The sequence below is a fragment of the Globicephala melas genome, chromosome 1, assembly GCF_963455315.2.
Source record: "Globicephala melas chromosome 1, mGloMel1.2, whole genome shotgun sequence".
In the NCBI taxonomy this organism is placed as follows: Eukaryota; Metazoa; Chordata; class Mammalia; order Artiodactyla; family Delphinidae; genus Globicephala; species Globicephala melas.
In genome coordinates this window covers 87119309-87136168 of record NC_083314.1, presented here as the reverse complement: position 1 = coordinate 87136168, position 16860 = coordinate 87119309, and the positions used below count along the sequence as shown (strand labels likewise).

The following is a 16860-nucleotide window of genomic DNA, read 5'->3' as shown; positions in this document are numbered from 1 at the left end:
AATAGACAGCAGGTGGCGGTTCGCGTGAGCACCGAGCCCGCGGTTTCCCGCTAGTTTTTTAAAGGTAAGGGCAGGTGTGCTGAGTTCCCTCCCTGATGATTGAACCCAGAGCTGGGCGACGTTTTGTTACTGGCCCTCCCACACGCAGGCAGCCCCCGGCGCCTTGTGGCGCCTTCTCCGTAGTCGTCTAAGCACCTCAACTAGTTCTTCCCGGCGAGGTGATGCAATTTAACAGGGCTGGTGGAGGTAACGGGCTTCTTTTCAGGCAGTCCCGGCGATGATGCCTAGTTTGAGTTTCTCTATTATCCATGGACGTCGCCAGCGTGGCCATTGGTGGTGGGGGGATGGTGGGGACAAATAGGGGATGTTTCTGCTTTGAACACCACGGCAGTAAGGGACACCGTAGGCTTCCATGGTAGCAAATGTTTCACGCATTCCTTTATATACCCATTTATTATAGAATAAGTAGTGCATTAATGAAACAATGTAAAACACTTTCTCCCCCATCTTGAGCAATAGATAATTACGACTGGAAGAGAAAATGGAAAAGCAGAAGCCCTTTAAATTGTTTGTACCACCGAGATTAAGTAGCAGTCAAGTATCTGCAGTGAAACCTCAGACTTTGGGAGGAGATTCTGATTTCTTCAAGGTAAATTTGCATTTATTCATTAGGTAAATGAGGCAAAGTGAACTTTCTTATTGGTGATATAATTTTTTTCAGTAAATATGTTCTGATTTACCCAAGAATTTTGCATAGCATTTCTTTGAATGAATAATGAGCACACTTAATGTGTTTAGGTATCATTCATTTAAAGAAATAATTACTGGTGCTTTGGAATTCTGCATACATAATGGAACCTGCTTACTTTAATCCTCTTTCTTTAAATGATTTAAAGCAACTTATGAACATATACAATGAAATAGTAAAATATAAATTAGAAGAATATTAGGATCAAGGAAAATTAAGAAAATTTGGACAAATATGTTGACATACTGGTAAAAATCAGTGTTTGAGGTTAAAATTTGACTCTGAGCTTCTGGGTTGACAGGATAAACGGGAAGTTCGTACGTATAGTAGGTTCTTATAGGAAAGGAGGAATAGAGCTTTTTTTAGTAATTTATTTAAATTTCTCATGTGGGGACTTCCCTGGCCAGTCCAGTGGTTGACTCCGCACTTTCACTGCAGGGGGCATGCGTTCAGTCCCTGGTCAGGGAACTAAGAACCCACATTATGCACAGTGTGGCAAAAAAAAAAAAATACATTAAAAAAATAATTTTTTTTAACATCTTTATTGGGGTATAATTGCTTTACAATGGTGTGTTAGTTTCTGCTTTATAACAAAGTGAATCAGTTATACATATACATATGTTCCCATATCTCTTCCCTCTTGCGTCTCCCTCCCTCCCACCCTCCCTATCCCACCCCTCCAGGCGGTCACAAAGCACTGAGCTGATCTCCCTGTGCCATGCGGCTGCTTCCCACTAGCTATCTACCTTACGTTTGTTAGTGTGTATATGTCCATGACTCTCTCTTGCCCTGTCACAGCTCACCCTTCCCCCTCCCCATATCCTCAAGTCTGTTCTCCAGTAGGTCTGTGTCTTTATTCCTGTCTTACCCATAGGTTCTTCATGACATTTTTTTTCTTAAATTCCATATATATGTGTTAGCATACGGTATTTGTCTTTTTCTTTCTGACTTACTTCACTGTGTATGACAGACTCTAGGTCTATCCACCTCATTACAAATAGCTCAATTTCGTTTCTTTTTATGGCTGAGTAATATTCCATTGTATATATGTGCCACATCTTCTTTATCCATTCATCTGATGTTGGGCACTTAGGTTGTTTCCATCTCCGGGCTATTGTAAATAGAGCTGCAATGAACATTTTGGTACATGACTCTTTTTGAATTTCGGTTTTCTCAGGGTATATGCCCAGTAGTGGGATTGCTGGGTCATATGGTAGTTCTATTTGTAGTTTTTTAAGGAACCTCCATACTGTTCTCCATAGTGGCTGAACCAATTCACATTCCCACCAGCAGTGCAAGAGGGTTCCCTTTTCTCCACACCCTCTCCAGCATTTATTGTTTCTAGATTTTTTGATGATGGCCATTCTGACTGGTGTGAGATGATATCTCATTGTAGTTTTGATTTGCATTTCTCTAATGATTAATGATGTTGAGCATTCTTTCATGTGTTTGTTGGCAGTCTGTATATCTTCTTTGGAGAAATGTCTATTTAGGTCTTCTGCCCATTTTTGGATTGGGTTGTTTGTTTTTTTGTTATTGAGCTGCATGAGCTGCTTGTAAATTTTGGAGATTAATCCTTTGTCGGTTGCTTCATTTGCAAATATTTTCTCCCATTCTGAGGGTTGTCCTTTGGTCTTGTTTATGGTTTCCTTTGCTGTGCAAAAGCTTTGAAGTTTCATTAGATCCCATTTGTTTATTTTTGTTTTTATTTCCATTATTCTAGGAGGTGGGTCAGAAAGGATCTTGCTGTGATTTATGTCATAGAGTGTTCTGCCTATGTTTTCCTCTAAGAGTTTGATAGTTTCTGGCCTTACATTTAGGTCTTTAATCCATTTTGAGCTTATTTTTGTGTATGGTGTTAGGGAGTGATCTAATCTCATACTTTTACATGTATCTGTCCAGTTTTCCCAGCACTACTTATTGAAGAGGCTGTCCTTTCTACACTGTACATTCCTGCCACCTTTATCAAAGATAAGGTGTCCATATGTGCGTGGGTTTATCTCTGGGCTTTCTATCCTGTTCCATTGATCTATCTTTCTCTTTAAAAAAATAAATTTCTTATGTGGAACTTTATGTTGGAAATAGGATGAAGCAATGAATATTTTAATTTTCTATGTTGTAGAAAAATTCTTATGTTTCTATAGCCAAAGAGTATAATATTAAAATGCTATTCAGTGAAGAAAATTCTCAATTCTACCAGGGGAAAGATCATAATGAAATTGAAGAAAGCCAATATTCTAAGCTACTAATTAAAATCACTAAAATTATTACTGAGTACTTACAAAGCATGTATCATGTAATTTTAGTTTAGCTTTCTCTTATAAGTGAAAATTAAAAAATTTTGCTTTGTTTACAGGGCAAAATCGTTTGATATATTTAACACTATGTATACATTAAAGGATTTACAATTATAGTCACTTTTTTAAGCAGATGTATACTGTATATGTAATTACATATTACACTGCTAGTTATTAGAGTGGTATGAGACAGTGTGTTTAAGAACTTCTTTGTGTTTCTAGGGTTTCAACAAATGTGTTGAAGATGATTTTGGTTTTCCATTTGCAATGACTAATTTCTCCAAAAATGGGAAAAACATTGATTCAGGTAGGAGACTAGAAAAGCAATGTATCACCTTACATAGAAGCATTTTTAAAATACACATTGCTAGATATCAAATAAGAGTATTATATTAATAGCCTTGACATTAAAGCTAAATATAATACTTAATATATAAAACAGGATGTTGGCATATTTAATTCCAGTTGTCTTTTATCTTGCAGATCCTGCTTTACAAAAAGTTGACTTTTTGCCCATGCTTGAACAGGTCAGTTAAGTATAGTGTATATAGATATAACCTGTTTAGATATTGAATTGCTTGCTTGAAAAAGAAAAAAAAGTCTTTAGTTGTTGGATTACTAGTCTTCAGTATTTAATTGCTGCTATTTGGAAACTATCATCAGGAGTATTTTCTCATAGGAAAAATTTATTCATTTTTTAGGTTGATAATTCTGACAGTTGTCATTACCAGGAGGGACTAAAAGACTCTGATTTTGAGGTCAGATTTCCTGTCTATATTAAATTTCTTGTAATTGGAGTATCATTTATTATTACTTGTATTTATCTTTCTTTTGAAGCTTCAAAAGGATTAATATTTAGTTAAGGTTTTAAGTTATATTCTTTAAAACCTTTTTGCCACTTTGCTTTTCTTTTGAATTTGCTGAAACACTAGGCCTCTGTATTTTCCTGAGTTATGAAAGCAAGATTTCTTACGGGGCAATTTAACTTTAAACCATAAAAGTCAAGAATAGGAAAGGGGAGATGAATGCAATGTGTGAAAAGGTTGAGAATTAAGCCAGTATTTTACAAAAAATTCTTGAATTAATAGGTATGATTGTTTGGCTGGTTTACTGTCTAAGGAATTTGTAGGATACACTGTACTTCTGATTTTAGTTATAAAAATCATTCTTTCTTATGGCACATAGATGTCTTTAAAGCAAAGAGAAATTCCATGGCCTGGTAAAGTGCTATCTGGTTGTTGCTGGGATTATGGTATCACAAATTTAGAAATATGGAATTTATTCATATATTTTGATAACAGAGCTATCAGCAAGGAGAAAGTAGCATGATTAAAAAAATAAAAGCAAACCTTTGACATTTACCTTATAATGTGGAAAGGGATGATGCAGGAAATCCAAATAAAATCCAAATAAAACCTCAGGCTAAATGAAAGATCTTGTGTTCACTATTATTTTTCTTGTCATTGTACCTTAAACTTCATATCCTTTGGCTAATCCTTAAGCTGTTTGTATAACCAAAATATTTCAAGACCATTGCTAAAATTGACACATTTCATGTAGAGTGATTTATTTTAGCTTTTAAGCAGCCAGATTCTCTCATTGACTTAAAGATTTCTAACTTCTGGCTTAGGCACATTTTGAAGTTATTTGATTTTATTCATCAAGGAATAACTTAGTCAGGTGACCAGTAACCTTAGTAAAGTAGCTAATATTGCCTTAGTAGTTAGAAAAAAGTTAATATAGCTTTCAGCATGGTATTAGGGCATAAACTGAGGAGAGATTTGGTCTCAACTATTAAGATACTCATGGATATTTTCAATAGGCAGCTGTAGTTTGGTTATACTAAAATTTTGAACTATTAACAGTCATTGAAAACCTATTTTATAATAGAATTCAGAACCAATGAGCAGACTATATTCAAAACTGTATAAGGAGACTGACAAGATCAAGAAGTGGAAAGTGAGTGTAGAATCTGAACTGAAGCAGAAAGAAAACAAGTTGCAAGAAAATAGAAAAATAATTGAAGCACAGCGGAAAGCCATTCAAGAACTACAGGTATAATGAAATTTGTAATTGAAAATATAGTATAGTAAATCTTATAATACTATTAAAACTAGAGTATTATTTCAGAGTAAGTTGGGTTTATCTTGTTTCTGTGATGTGGATTTTAAGAATGGTGTTTTTTGAAGTTTCATTAATATTAGTTGCATTTCAACTTTAGGATGAGCAGAAGACAGGCTGCATGAAACTTAATGCAAATGACTAGGGAAATAGTAATTTACTTTAGATAAAGATTGATTTAATGATTCTAATTATAGAATTTTAATTTTTATTGGTTCCCGTTACTGATGATGTTTTGTTTGATATGTCTTTTTTTATTATATTAGAAAATGACATTGTAGATAAAACTTTAAATTTGAAACTGTTTCTCTTCAATTTTATGGCATAGTGAAAGAAAAATTTTGAGAAAATGCAACATTGGGTTAGGAGAAAGATAAAACATCATTTCAAAATGTTTAGGGAAGATAATATCACATTAAAATATTGTTGGATACATTTTGGAGATAATTCAGCAAACCTAATTTTAGACTGATGAAAGTGAGACCCATATTCTTATAGGATATCCATAAGTGTGACAAAAAAAGTTCTTCTTTGTGTTCAAAGAAAATAATTCTTATTGACCATCATAGCATGTTAGCAAAGAAGTGCTGCTTAATGAATATACTCATGTTTATTTTGCTAAGTAAAATGTGATGAACTGTTCTTTTGTCTTATAAATTAGTTTGAAAATGAAAAAGTAAGTTTGAAATTAGAAGAAGGAATTCAAGAAAATAAAGATTTAATAAAAGAGTAAGTAATAATTTAATGAATTTGTTCTTTACAAATTTATTTTTTATTCCAAACTAATTATTAAAATAATTTCCAAAAATTGAATGTGCTCTTTCTGTTGTATAATATTAATTGATATATAGAATTCTATCTGGGTGCTGTGGAGAAAAGGAAGACATACCTATTTTACATTCTTGCATTTGGCAAACTGTGGTCACTGACTAGTAACTTCTCACTTTTTAAAATGACAGGCAGGGAAGCCATTACTTAGTGTTGATAAAGGTACCTGATAATCTTATATCTACAACTGCCTATGTATATTGTATACCTTTTTGTTTGACTATTGTTTTAGGTGAAACCCTTGCAGAAGAGGGCTCAACTTAGTTCCAAGCTAATTCTCACTGTCAAATTCCTGTTTTTGCCAGTGGCCCAATCATTCTTCCATTAACTTTGGCTTAAAACTTTAGTATCATCCTTTTTTTTTAAATTAATTAATTTATTTTATTTATTTAATTTTGGCTGTGTTGGGTCTTCGTTGCTGCGCGCGGGCTTTCTCTAGTTGTGGTGAGCGGGGGACTACTCTTTGTTGCGGTGTGCGGGCTTCTCATTGCGGTGGCTTCTCTTGTTGCAGAGCATGGGCTCTAGGCGCATGGGCTTCAGTAGTTGTGGCTTCCGGGTTCTAGAGCGCAGGCTCAGTAGTTGTGGCACACAGGCTTAGTTGCTCTACAGCATGTGGGATCTTCCCGGACCAGGGCGCCAACCCGTGTTACCTGCATTGGCAAGCAGATTCTTAACCACTGTGCCACCAGGGAAGTCCAAGAATTAGGTTTGTAGTTACTTGTTTTGATTTTACAAAATCAGTAACAATAAAAAGTTCCTCTGTCTAGAACAGTGGTTCTTAAACTTTAGCAAGCTTCAGAATTACCCGCAGAGCTTCTTAAAACACATGTTGTTGGCCTCTCCTCCCCTGCCAGAGTTTCTGATTCAGTGGAGTAAACTTAAGAATTTGTACTTCTAACAAGTGATGTGGATGCTGCTGGTGCAAGGATCATACTTTGAGAACTACTGATTTGTGGTAGAGAATAGTCACAGGCTTTGAAAACAAAACAAAGCCACCTTTGATTTCAGTGACTTCTTAACCTTTTCATTTATTAGATTATTGAAAATGTTAAAGGATGTAGTTTATGTAATATTACAGCTTTTGCTCTTCATTAAACTAATATTTAGACTTAAAAATTATTATAAAATGTTAATCTGTAACAATTCATTTCTGCAGAAAAATTATACATTGGAAAATTTAAACTGGTGTATATGTTAGCAACTTCAAGACACCCAGAGGTCTTTTTTTTTTAACTTTCAATACCATTTAATGAGATTTGGAAGATACGACTGCATTATATTGACTTTTAAAATTTTTTTTGGTTGAGATATAATTGACATATAACATTATATTATTTTTAAGTGTATAATGTAATGATTGATATATGTATATATTGCAAAATTATCACCACAATAAGTCTAGTTAATATCCATTACCACATATAATTGTAGATTTTTTGTTTTGACAAGAACCCTCAAGATCTACTCTCTTAGCAACTTTCAAATATACAATATTACTAACTATATTCATCATGTGGTATATTACATCCCCGGGATTTATTTTATGACTGGAAGTTTGTACCTTTTAACTCCCTTCACTCATTTTGCCCACCTCCCACCTCTGTCTCTGGCAACCATCAATCTGTTGTCTGTATCTATAAGTTTTTAATTTTTTTTTTTAAGATTTCACATATAAATGAGACCATATGGTATTTGTCTTTCTTTGTCTGAGTTATTTCATATAGCATAATGCTCTCAAGTTCCATTCATAATGTTGTAAATGACAAGATTTCCTTCATTTTTATGGGTGTATATATATTCCACACTTTATTTATCCATTGATAGTTAGGTTGTTTCCATGTCTTGACTGTTGTAAATAATGCTGCATTGAACATGGGGATGCATATGCCTTTTCAAGTTAGTATTCTTGTTTCCTTTGGATAAATTCCAAGAAGTAGAATTGCTAGATCATATGGTTTTATTTTTAATTTTTTGAGGAGCCACCAAACTGTTTTTCATAGTGGCTGAACCAATTTATATTCCCACCAGTAGTGCACAAGGGTTCCCTTTTCTCCACATCCTCACCAACACTTGTTATCTCATCTTTTTAATAATAGTCATTCTAATAGGTGTGAGGTAATATCTCATTGTGATTTTGATTTGCATTTCCCTGGAGGTTAGTGATGTTGGGCACCTTTTCATGTACCTGTTGACCATCTGTATGTCTTCTCTGGAAAAATCTCTGTCCAGATCCTCTTCCCACATTAAAATTAGATTGTTTTTTGCTATTGAGTTGCATGACTTCTTTATATACTTTGGATATTAACCTCTTATCAGATATATGATTTGCAAATATTTTCTCTCATTTAGTAGGTTGCCTTTTAATTTTGTTTATGGTTTCCTTTGCTGTGCAGAAGCTTTTAAATTTGATGTAGCCCACTTGTTTATTTTTCCTTTTGTTACCTTTGCTTTTGGTGTTAAATCCAGAAAATCATCACCTATGTCAAGGAGCTTACTGCCTATGTTTTCTTCTAGGAGTTTTATGATTTCAGATCTTAGGTTCAAGTCTTTGATCCCTTTTGACTTTATTTTTGTGTATGGTGTAAGGTAGTGGTCCAGTTTTGTTCTTTTGCATGTGGCTGTCTAGTTTCCCCAACACCATGTATTGAAGAGACTGTCCTTTCCTCATTCTGTATGTTTTTGGTTTCTTCGTCATGAATTAATTGACTGTATATCTGTGGGTTTATTTCTGGGCTGTCTATTCTATTCTATTGATTTATGTGTCTGGTTTTATGCCAGTACCATACCATTTTGATTACTATAGCTTTATAATGTAGTTTCAAATCAGGAAGTGTGATGCCTCCAGCTTTGGTCTCCTTTCTCAAGATTACTTTGGCTAATTGGCATTTTTGGTGATGCCATACAAATTTTAGTATTGTTTGTTCTGTTTCTGTGAAAAATGCCATTGGAAATTTGAGTGGGATTGCATTGAATTTGTAGATTGCTTTCAGTAGTGTGGTATTGTGATTTATAAGAAAATATATATATATATTTGGTCATTCAGATGACCAAAATATATTTCACGTATATATTTAGTTTTCATCCATCTTTCCTGACTCACAACTCTTCAAACCCTTGGAATTTCCTAAATGTTGAGAGTGAAAAGGTGTCTTGTTATGCTAATGAGGTGACTTTTGGACCCCACCTAAAGATAGGGGCCGGTTGCCTGGAGAGCCAACCACGTGGTTAGAGGATTGGAACTTCCAACCTCTGGGGACAGGCAAGGACCTGGAGGTTGAATCAGTTGCCAATGGCTAAAGATTTAATCAGTCATGACTATCTAATGAAGCCTCTGTAAAAACCTGAGAGGTCAGGGTTCGAGAGGTTCCTGGTTGGTGAACATGTGGAGATTTGGGGAGAATGATGAGCTCGGAGAGAGCATGAAAGATTCTCACCCTTTCCTCATACCTTGCCCTGTGCATCTTTCCCACTTGGCTGTTCCTAAGTTATATCCTTTTATGATAAACCAGTACTCTAGTAAGTAAATTGTTTCTCTGTTCTCTGAGTCATTCTAGCAAATTAATAGAAGCCATGGAGGAGGTCATGGGAACCTCTGATTTATAGCCAGTGGGACAGAACCACAGGTGACAACCTGGGCTTGCAACAAGCATCTGAAGTTGGTGGGATAAGGAGAGGGTAGCAGTCTTATAGGACTGAACCCTTAACTTATGAAGTCTGATGCTATCTCCAGGTAGATGGTGTCAGAATTGAATTGTAGGACACTCAGCTGTGGTGCCCAGAATTGCTTGTTGGTGTGAGGAACCCCCTTCCAATTTTGGAATTGGTACCAGACTCCATTTAGGTAGTGTGGACATTTTAACAATATTAATTCTTCTAATTCATGGACACAGAAGATTTTTCCATTTATTTGTGTCTTCTTCAATTTCTTTCATCAGTGTGTTATAGTTTTCAGTGTGCAGGTCTTTTACCTCCTTGGTTAAATGTATTCCTAAGCGTGTTATTCTTTTTGATGCAATTGTAAATGGAATTATATTCTTAATTTCTCTTCTGATAGTTCATTATTAGTGTACAGAAATACAACTGATTTTTGTATGTTGGTTTTGTATCCTGTAACTTTACTGAATTTGTTTATTAGTTCTAACAGTTTTTCGGTGGAGGCTTTAGGGTTTTCTATATATAATAGCATGTCATCTGCAAATCGTGACAGTTTTACTTTGTTCTTTCTGATTCAAGTGCCTTTTATTTTCTTGTCTATTGCTGTGGCTAGGACTTCCAATACTATGTTGAATATCAGTGGCAAGAATGGGCATCCTTGTCTTGTTCCTGATCTTACAGGACAAACTTTCAGCTTTTCAGGGTTGAGTATGATGTTAGCTGTGGACTTGTTATATATGGCTTTTATTATGTTGATGTAGGTTCCCTCTGTACCCACTCTGTTGAAAATTTTTATCATAGATGGATTTTGAATTTTGTCAAAAGCTTTTTCTGCATCTGTGAGATGATCAGAGGTCTTATTCACATAATTAATGACTCTTCAGAAAATTACTTATTTTATGTTTTGAAGGTAAGATAGCTAGAATATTTCTGGGGTAATTAGTAATGAAAATCCCAATCCTCTCTTCTCATTTTATTTCTTAGCTGAATCTGGAACTGTTTACTAAAAGGTTATTGAAAGCTACTTGGGTAGAAACTTTTAAGGAGCTTTTCACTTTAAAAGGAGGCAGTTATTAAATCATCTTTGCTAATAGTACAGTCAAACAATTTTTCCTTTATAGTCACTTATGAACGATATGTGATATATATTAAATATTATGATGTTTTAAGAATTTCTTTAAAATTGTAACAGTAATGTTTCATAACTTTTATATATGATTTTGCTTTGAGATACATTACACTTATGCAAACTCTTTCCTCTGTTTCAGGAATAATGCTACAAGGCATTTATGTAATCTACTCAAAGAAACTTGTGCCAGATCTGCTGAAAAGACAAAGAAATGTAAATACCTTTCTCATTTTATATGATTTTATCAATTTATTGTTATTACTTTAATGGTGGGGGGTGGAGAGGGAAACAAATTGTCTTTTCAGTTTTTGGAACCAATTAAAAATTTTTAAAAAATATTTATTTATTTATTTATTTATTTGGCTGCGTTGTGTCTTAGTTGTGGCACATGGGATCTTCACTGCAGCATGCAAGGTCTTTTGGTTGTTGCATGTGGGGTCTTTTCATTGCAGCATGTGGGGTATTTTTGTTGCAGCACGTGGGGTCTTTTTGTTGCAGCACGTGGGCTTCTCTCTACTTGTGGCGCACGGGCTCCAGAGCACGCGGGCTAGGTAGTTGTGGTGCATGGGCTGTCTAGTTGCGGCACATAGGCTCCAGAGTGTGCAGCCTCAGTAGTTGCGGCATGTGGGCCCTCTAGTTGTGTTGCGTGGGCTCTAGAGCATGCAGTCTCAGTAGTTGTGGCACGGCCTTAGTTGCCCTGTGGCATGTGGGATCCTAGTTTCCTGACCAGGGATTGAACCCATGTCCCCTGCATTGGAAGGTGGATTCTTAACCACTGGACCACCAGGGAAGTCCCAGGAGCCATTTTTTATTTGAACAAGTTATATGTGTCTCATACCATTTCTTTATATAAGTAGTAACTAGATTCTCAGTTCTTTGAGCTTTGAAAAGTTCTTCAAGCTTTTTGAAAGATAATATATTTTAAAAGATATATATTTACTTGGCATTTATGGTTAATTCTCATTTCAATTAAAGTGTGGTCTTGATACTAACCTTCTCTTCTGTTTGGAACAACCAGGAAATTGAATCAAGAATGATATATAGCCATGTTCATAATAGAAAATACTGATGGAGGGCTATGCTGAAAGCACAGTGCTTAAGAATAGCAGTGTAGTATTTATTTATAAATAGAATTCTCAAATTTCTTCTAAAGAAACATTATTTTAAAACATTCTATTAAGGTTGTAGTATGTATGTGAAAGTGCATGTTTTTATTTTATGCATATTTTGATGTTAATTGTAAAGTAGGAATTTTTTTCATTTTGATGAAAAACATAATCTGATTTTCAAAAATAATTGTTTTTGTCTTTGTCATTAATCTGCCATTAGGTCTACTTTGTTGTTTGTTTGTTTCTGCCAAGAATCTGTTGGGAAATACTGTCTACCTGCTTTTTCAGGATAGCCTCTATTTTTCAAATTTTAATTGATACCACACAGCTTAAGAGCTTGGACTGAAGAGATAGATAGCCCTGTGCTCAAATTCAAACTTTCAGTTGTTATCTGCTTGACCTTGAATAATTTGAATAATTTATGTAATCTCTGACCCTCTGTTTATTAGTTAGTAAAGTTCCTCAGTGTTGTTTTGAGAAGTTAATAAATATAAAATGCTTAAACAGTGCAAAGTGCTCAATAAATGTTAGCCGTTATTATTATTTCTAGTATGCAGTATTGCTAGTTATTTTATTCTTGGTCTCTGCCTAAAGTACTTTGCTTTTGCAACTATATATACCTTCCAGAATGTACTGCACCACTATCAGCTCTTCCTTGATACCCTGTTTATTCAACTTGCAAGATTAACTTTTCTGTCTAAATATAAAAAGTGGTGAAAAGTATATGGATGGGGTAGAGAGATAGTATATGGACTGCACTGTAGAAAGTAACCTGGGTTAGAGAGGCAAGGCTGCTAGTTCTTTCTTCCATTTAGTTTTAAGCTAAGTCAGATATCAGATGGTGGGAGAGGTTTGAAGAACCTTTTAAACATTTTTAGGTGATCTCTTAAGTGAACTAAAGAGTATATCTTTTTTCCTCATATTTGTTTGTTTGTTTATTTATTTATTTATTTATTTATGGCGATGCCACATGGCTTGCAGGATCTTAGTTCTCTAGCCAGGGATTGAACCTGTGCCCTTGGCAGTGAAAGCACAGAGTCCTAACCACTGGACCACCACAGAATTCCCCTAAAGAGTATATCTTGATGTGACATGTAGATTCTTTTTTTCCTAAAACATCTTTTATTTATTTTATTATTATTATGATTATTATTATTTTTTAAATTTTTATTGGAGTATATTTGATTTACAATGTTGTGTTAGTTTCAGGTATACAGCAAAGTGAATCAGTTACACATACATATACATATATCCACTCTTTTTTAGATTCTTTTCCCATATAGGCCATTACAGAATATTGAGTACAGTTCCCTGTGCTATGTAGCAGGTCCTTATTAGTTATCTATTTTATATATAGTAGTCTGTATATGTCAGTTCCAATGTCCCATTTTATCCCTTCCTCCCATCTTACCTCCTGGTAACCATAAGTTTGTTTTCTACATCTGTAACTCTATTTCTGTTTTGTAGATAAGTTGATTTGTACCTTTTTTTAGATTCCACATATAAGCAATATCATACGATATTTGTCTTTCTCTGTTTGACTTACTTCACTCAGTAGGATAATCTCTAGGTCCATCCATGTTGCTGCAAATGGCATTAGTTCATTCTTTTTTCTGGCTGAGTAATATTCTGTTGTATATATGTACCACATTTTCTTTATCCATTCTTCTGCGGATAGACATTTAGGTTACTTCCATGTCCTGGCTATTGTAAATAGTGCTGCTGTGAACATTGGGGTGCATGTATCTTTTTGAATTATGGTTTTCTCTGGATATATGCCCAGGAGTGGTGGATCATATGGTAGCTCTGTTTTTAGTTTTGTAAAGAACCTCTATACTGTTTTCCATAGTGGCTGTACCAATTTACATTCCCACCAACAATGTAGGAGGGTTCCTTTTTCTGCACACCCTCTCCAGCATTTACTGTTTGTAGATTTTTTGTTGATGGCCATTCTGACCAGTGTGAAGTGATACCTCATGGTAGGTTGTTTTTTTTTTTCTTTCAGATGGTAAAATTTTTGTTTTTTTTTTAAAGATACTATAATTAATTAATTAATTAATTTATTTTTGACTGTGTTGGGTCTTCATTTCTGTGCGAGGGCTTTCTCTAGTTGCGGCAAGTGGGGGCCACTCTTCATCACGGTGCGCAGGCCTCTCACTATCGCGGCCTCTCTTGTTGCAGAGCACGGGCTCCAGACGCGCAGGCTCAGTAGTTGTGGCTCACGGGCCTAGTTGCTCTGTGGCATGTGGGATCTTCCCAGACCAGGGCTTGAACCCATGTACCCTGCATTGGCAGGCAGATTCTCAACCACTGCACCACCAGGGAAACCCTCAGATGGTAAAATTTTTATTGGAAATACCTGATCTATATTTAAAACTCATAAATGCACAGTTGAAAAAAATAGATTCACATACCCAAGTTGTTCCAAACACACTTATAAGTTTTCCAATCACTGAATCAAGAAATGAGTTTTAAATTTAATTAAAATGAAATAAAATGAAAAATCAGTCCCTCCATCTCATCAGCCACATTTCCAAAGGTCTGTTGCTCACCTTTGGGGCATTGGTGGTCTAGATAATACTGTTAAGCCTAAGTCTGATTGTACTGTTGCTGTGCTCCTAATTCTCCAGCAGTTTCCCATCACACTCAATGGAAAAGTCAAAGTCCTGACAGTGGTCCACAAGGCCTTTCATGTCTGCCCCTGCCTACTCTTCCATCCTCATCTCTTGCTTCTCTCCTCCTCATTGACTCCGCTCTGGCCACCTCAGACTCTCCAGACCTACTCCCACTTCAAGTTCTTTGTCCCTGCTGGTCCCTCTGCCTGGGATGCTCCCACCCCTCCCCAACATCATCATGTGCTGCTCCCTCACCTCCATCAGGTCTTTATTCAAATACCATCTTCCCCTAGGTTCTAGCCTAGCCACTGTATTGTACATTGATGACCCCAACCCCTACTGACACTTCAAGTCCTTTTTCCCTGAATTGTTTCACTCCTGGGCAGTCAATCACTATCTGACAAACTCTAGATTTTACTTTTTTGAGATGTTTATCTTACCTCCTCCCGCAATGGAATGTAAGCTCTATGAGATTAAAATTGTTGTCTGTTTATTCACTGCTGGATCCCTGGCCCTGAGCATATCACTTGTTGAATGAATGTACCTCATGGTAGTTTTGATTTGCATTTCTCTTAATTAGTGATGTTGCGCTTCTTTTCACGTGCTTTTTAGCCATGTGTATGTCTTCTTTGGAGAAAAGGCTTTTTAGGTCTTCCACCCATTTTTTGACTGGGTTGTTTGCTTTTTTGATATTGAGTTGCATGAGCTGTTTGTATATTTTGGAGATTAATTTCTTGTTGGTTGCTTCATTCGTAAATATTTTCTCCCATTCTGAGGGTTGTCTTTTTGTTTTGTTTATGGTTTCCTTTGCTATGCAAAAGCTTTTAAGTTTAATTAGGTCCCATTTGTTTATTTTTGTTTTTATTTTCATTACTCTAGGAGGTGGATCAAAAAAGATCTTGCTGTGATTTATGTCAGTGTTCTGCCTATGTTTTCCTCTAAGAGTTTTGTAGTCTGTGGCCTTACATTTAGATCTTTAATCCATTTTGAGTTTATTTTTGTGTATTAGGGAATGTTCTAATTTCATTCATTTACATGTTGCTGTCCAGTTTTCCAAACACCACTTATTGAACAGACTGTCTTTTCTCCATTATATATTCTTGCCCTAAAAATTCTTAATACTTGCCTTATATTTACTGTAAACTCCATCTGTATTTTTGCCGTAAGCCTTTATTTTTGCTATTGTGATTTTCTCTGTCTTTTATTTATTCATTCAACATTTTAAAAAGTGCCTACTATGTGCCATGAAATGTTCTAGATGCTAAGGGAAAACAGTGGTAAACAGACAAAATTTCTGCTATTATGGAGTATGCACTCTTGTAAAGGGACACATATCATAAATGAATAAATAAAATACATGTTGGGTGATGACAACTGCTTCAAAAGAGAATATTTTGGGATAGGGTATTTGGGGAAGTTTTTTTCTGATTAAGTGGTATCTGATTAGAGACCTGAATAAATGAGGGAATGTATCATGTAGCTATTTTGGGAATGAATATTTCGGGCAGAGGAAACAGCAAATGCAAAATCCCTTAGATGAGAGCCTGTTGAAACTTTTCAAGTCATAACAGTGAGGTCACTGTGCTGTTCCTTCCATATTTCTTACCTTTTTTGTATCTTTCATCTTCTTTTCTTATTGTGCTCCCTTCAGGATAATTTCTTCTGCTTTGTTCCAGTTCACCAGTTCTCTATTTAGCTGTTTCTAAACTGTTTTTAAATTCATCTGTTAGGCCTTAATTTCTGTTCTTGTATTCTCTGGTTCTGTTCTTTAAAAAATATCTGTAATGTTACTTTTTAGAGTTTCAAATTCCTTGCAGAAATTTTTAAGCTCGTTTTTTTTTTGTCTCCATGAGCATAGTAAGCTTAGTTTTATTAAATTTTTTGTCCAGCAATGCCAATATCTGGAATCCCTTGGGATCTGTTTCTGTGGTTTGTTGTTTTGTAGATTCTAGTTCTTATTGTTTATCTCATTGTGTACTTCATTATTTTTGATTGCTTGCTTGAGACTTAGAATGATGTGACATTTTCCTAGTTCTCTGAATGCTGAGAAGTTTTAGATTATATCCTGGACATGTTGTGAGATTCTGGGTCCTGTTAAAAATCCCCTGGAAAATGTTTGTTTGTTTGTTTGTTTGTATTTTAGCAGATATGCAACTCAAGTTTAGATCACAAGTTCTATCTTACCTTTTGTGTGCTGGGGTTCCATTATCAGTTCAGTTTTCAAAGCTTTTGCCATGTTACTCTGCGTCTGTTTCATGTACCTCCACTCAAGATTAGATTAGTTCTGGGACTTGGATAGTGATTTCAGAGGGACTTGCTATATTTGCCTTGGGTCTATCTTGTACATGCACATCCTCCC

General features: G+C 35.3%; 1 protein-coding gene across 2 annotated transcripts in view; it reads left to right on the top strand.

The window, feature by feature from the left end:
• The first annotated feature begins 541 nt into the window (after positions 1–541).
• SYCP1 (synaptonemal complex protein 1) overlaps positions 542–16860 on the top strand; it is a 158200-nt gene continuing 141881 nt past the window's right edge. For both annotated transcript variants that reach the window (XM_060287085.1, XM_060287078.1), the window contains exons 1-7: positions 542–649; positions 3268–3352; positions 3529–3572; positions 3747–3803; positions 4936–5100; positions 5828–5895; positions 10917–10990. In XM_060287085.1, the coding sequence (XP_060143068.1) occupies positions 542–649; positions 3268–3352; positions 3529–3572; positions 3747–3803; positions 4936–5100; positions 5828–5895; positions 10917–10990 (601 nt within the window). The remainder of the gene's footprint in view (positions 650–3267; positions 3353–3528; positions 3573–3746; positions 3804–4935; positions 5101–5827; positions 5896–10916; positions 10991–16860) is intronic.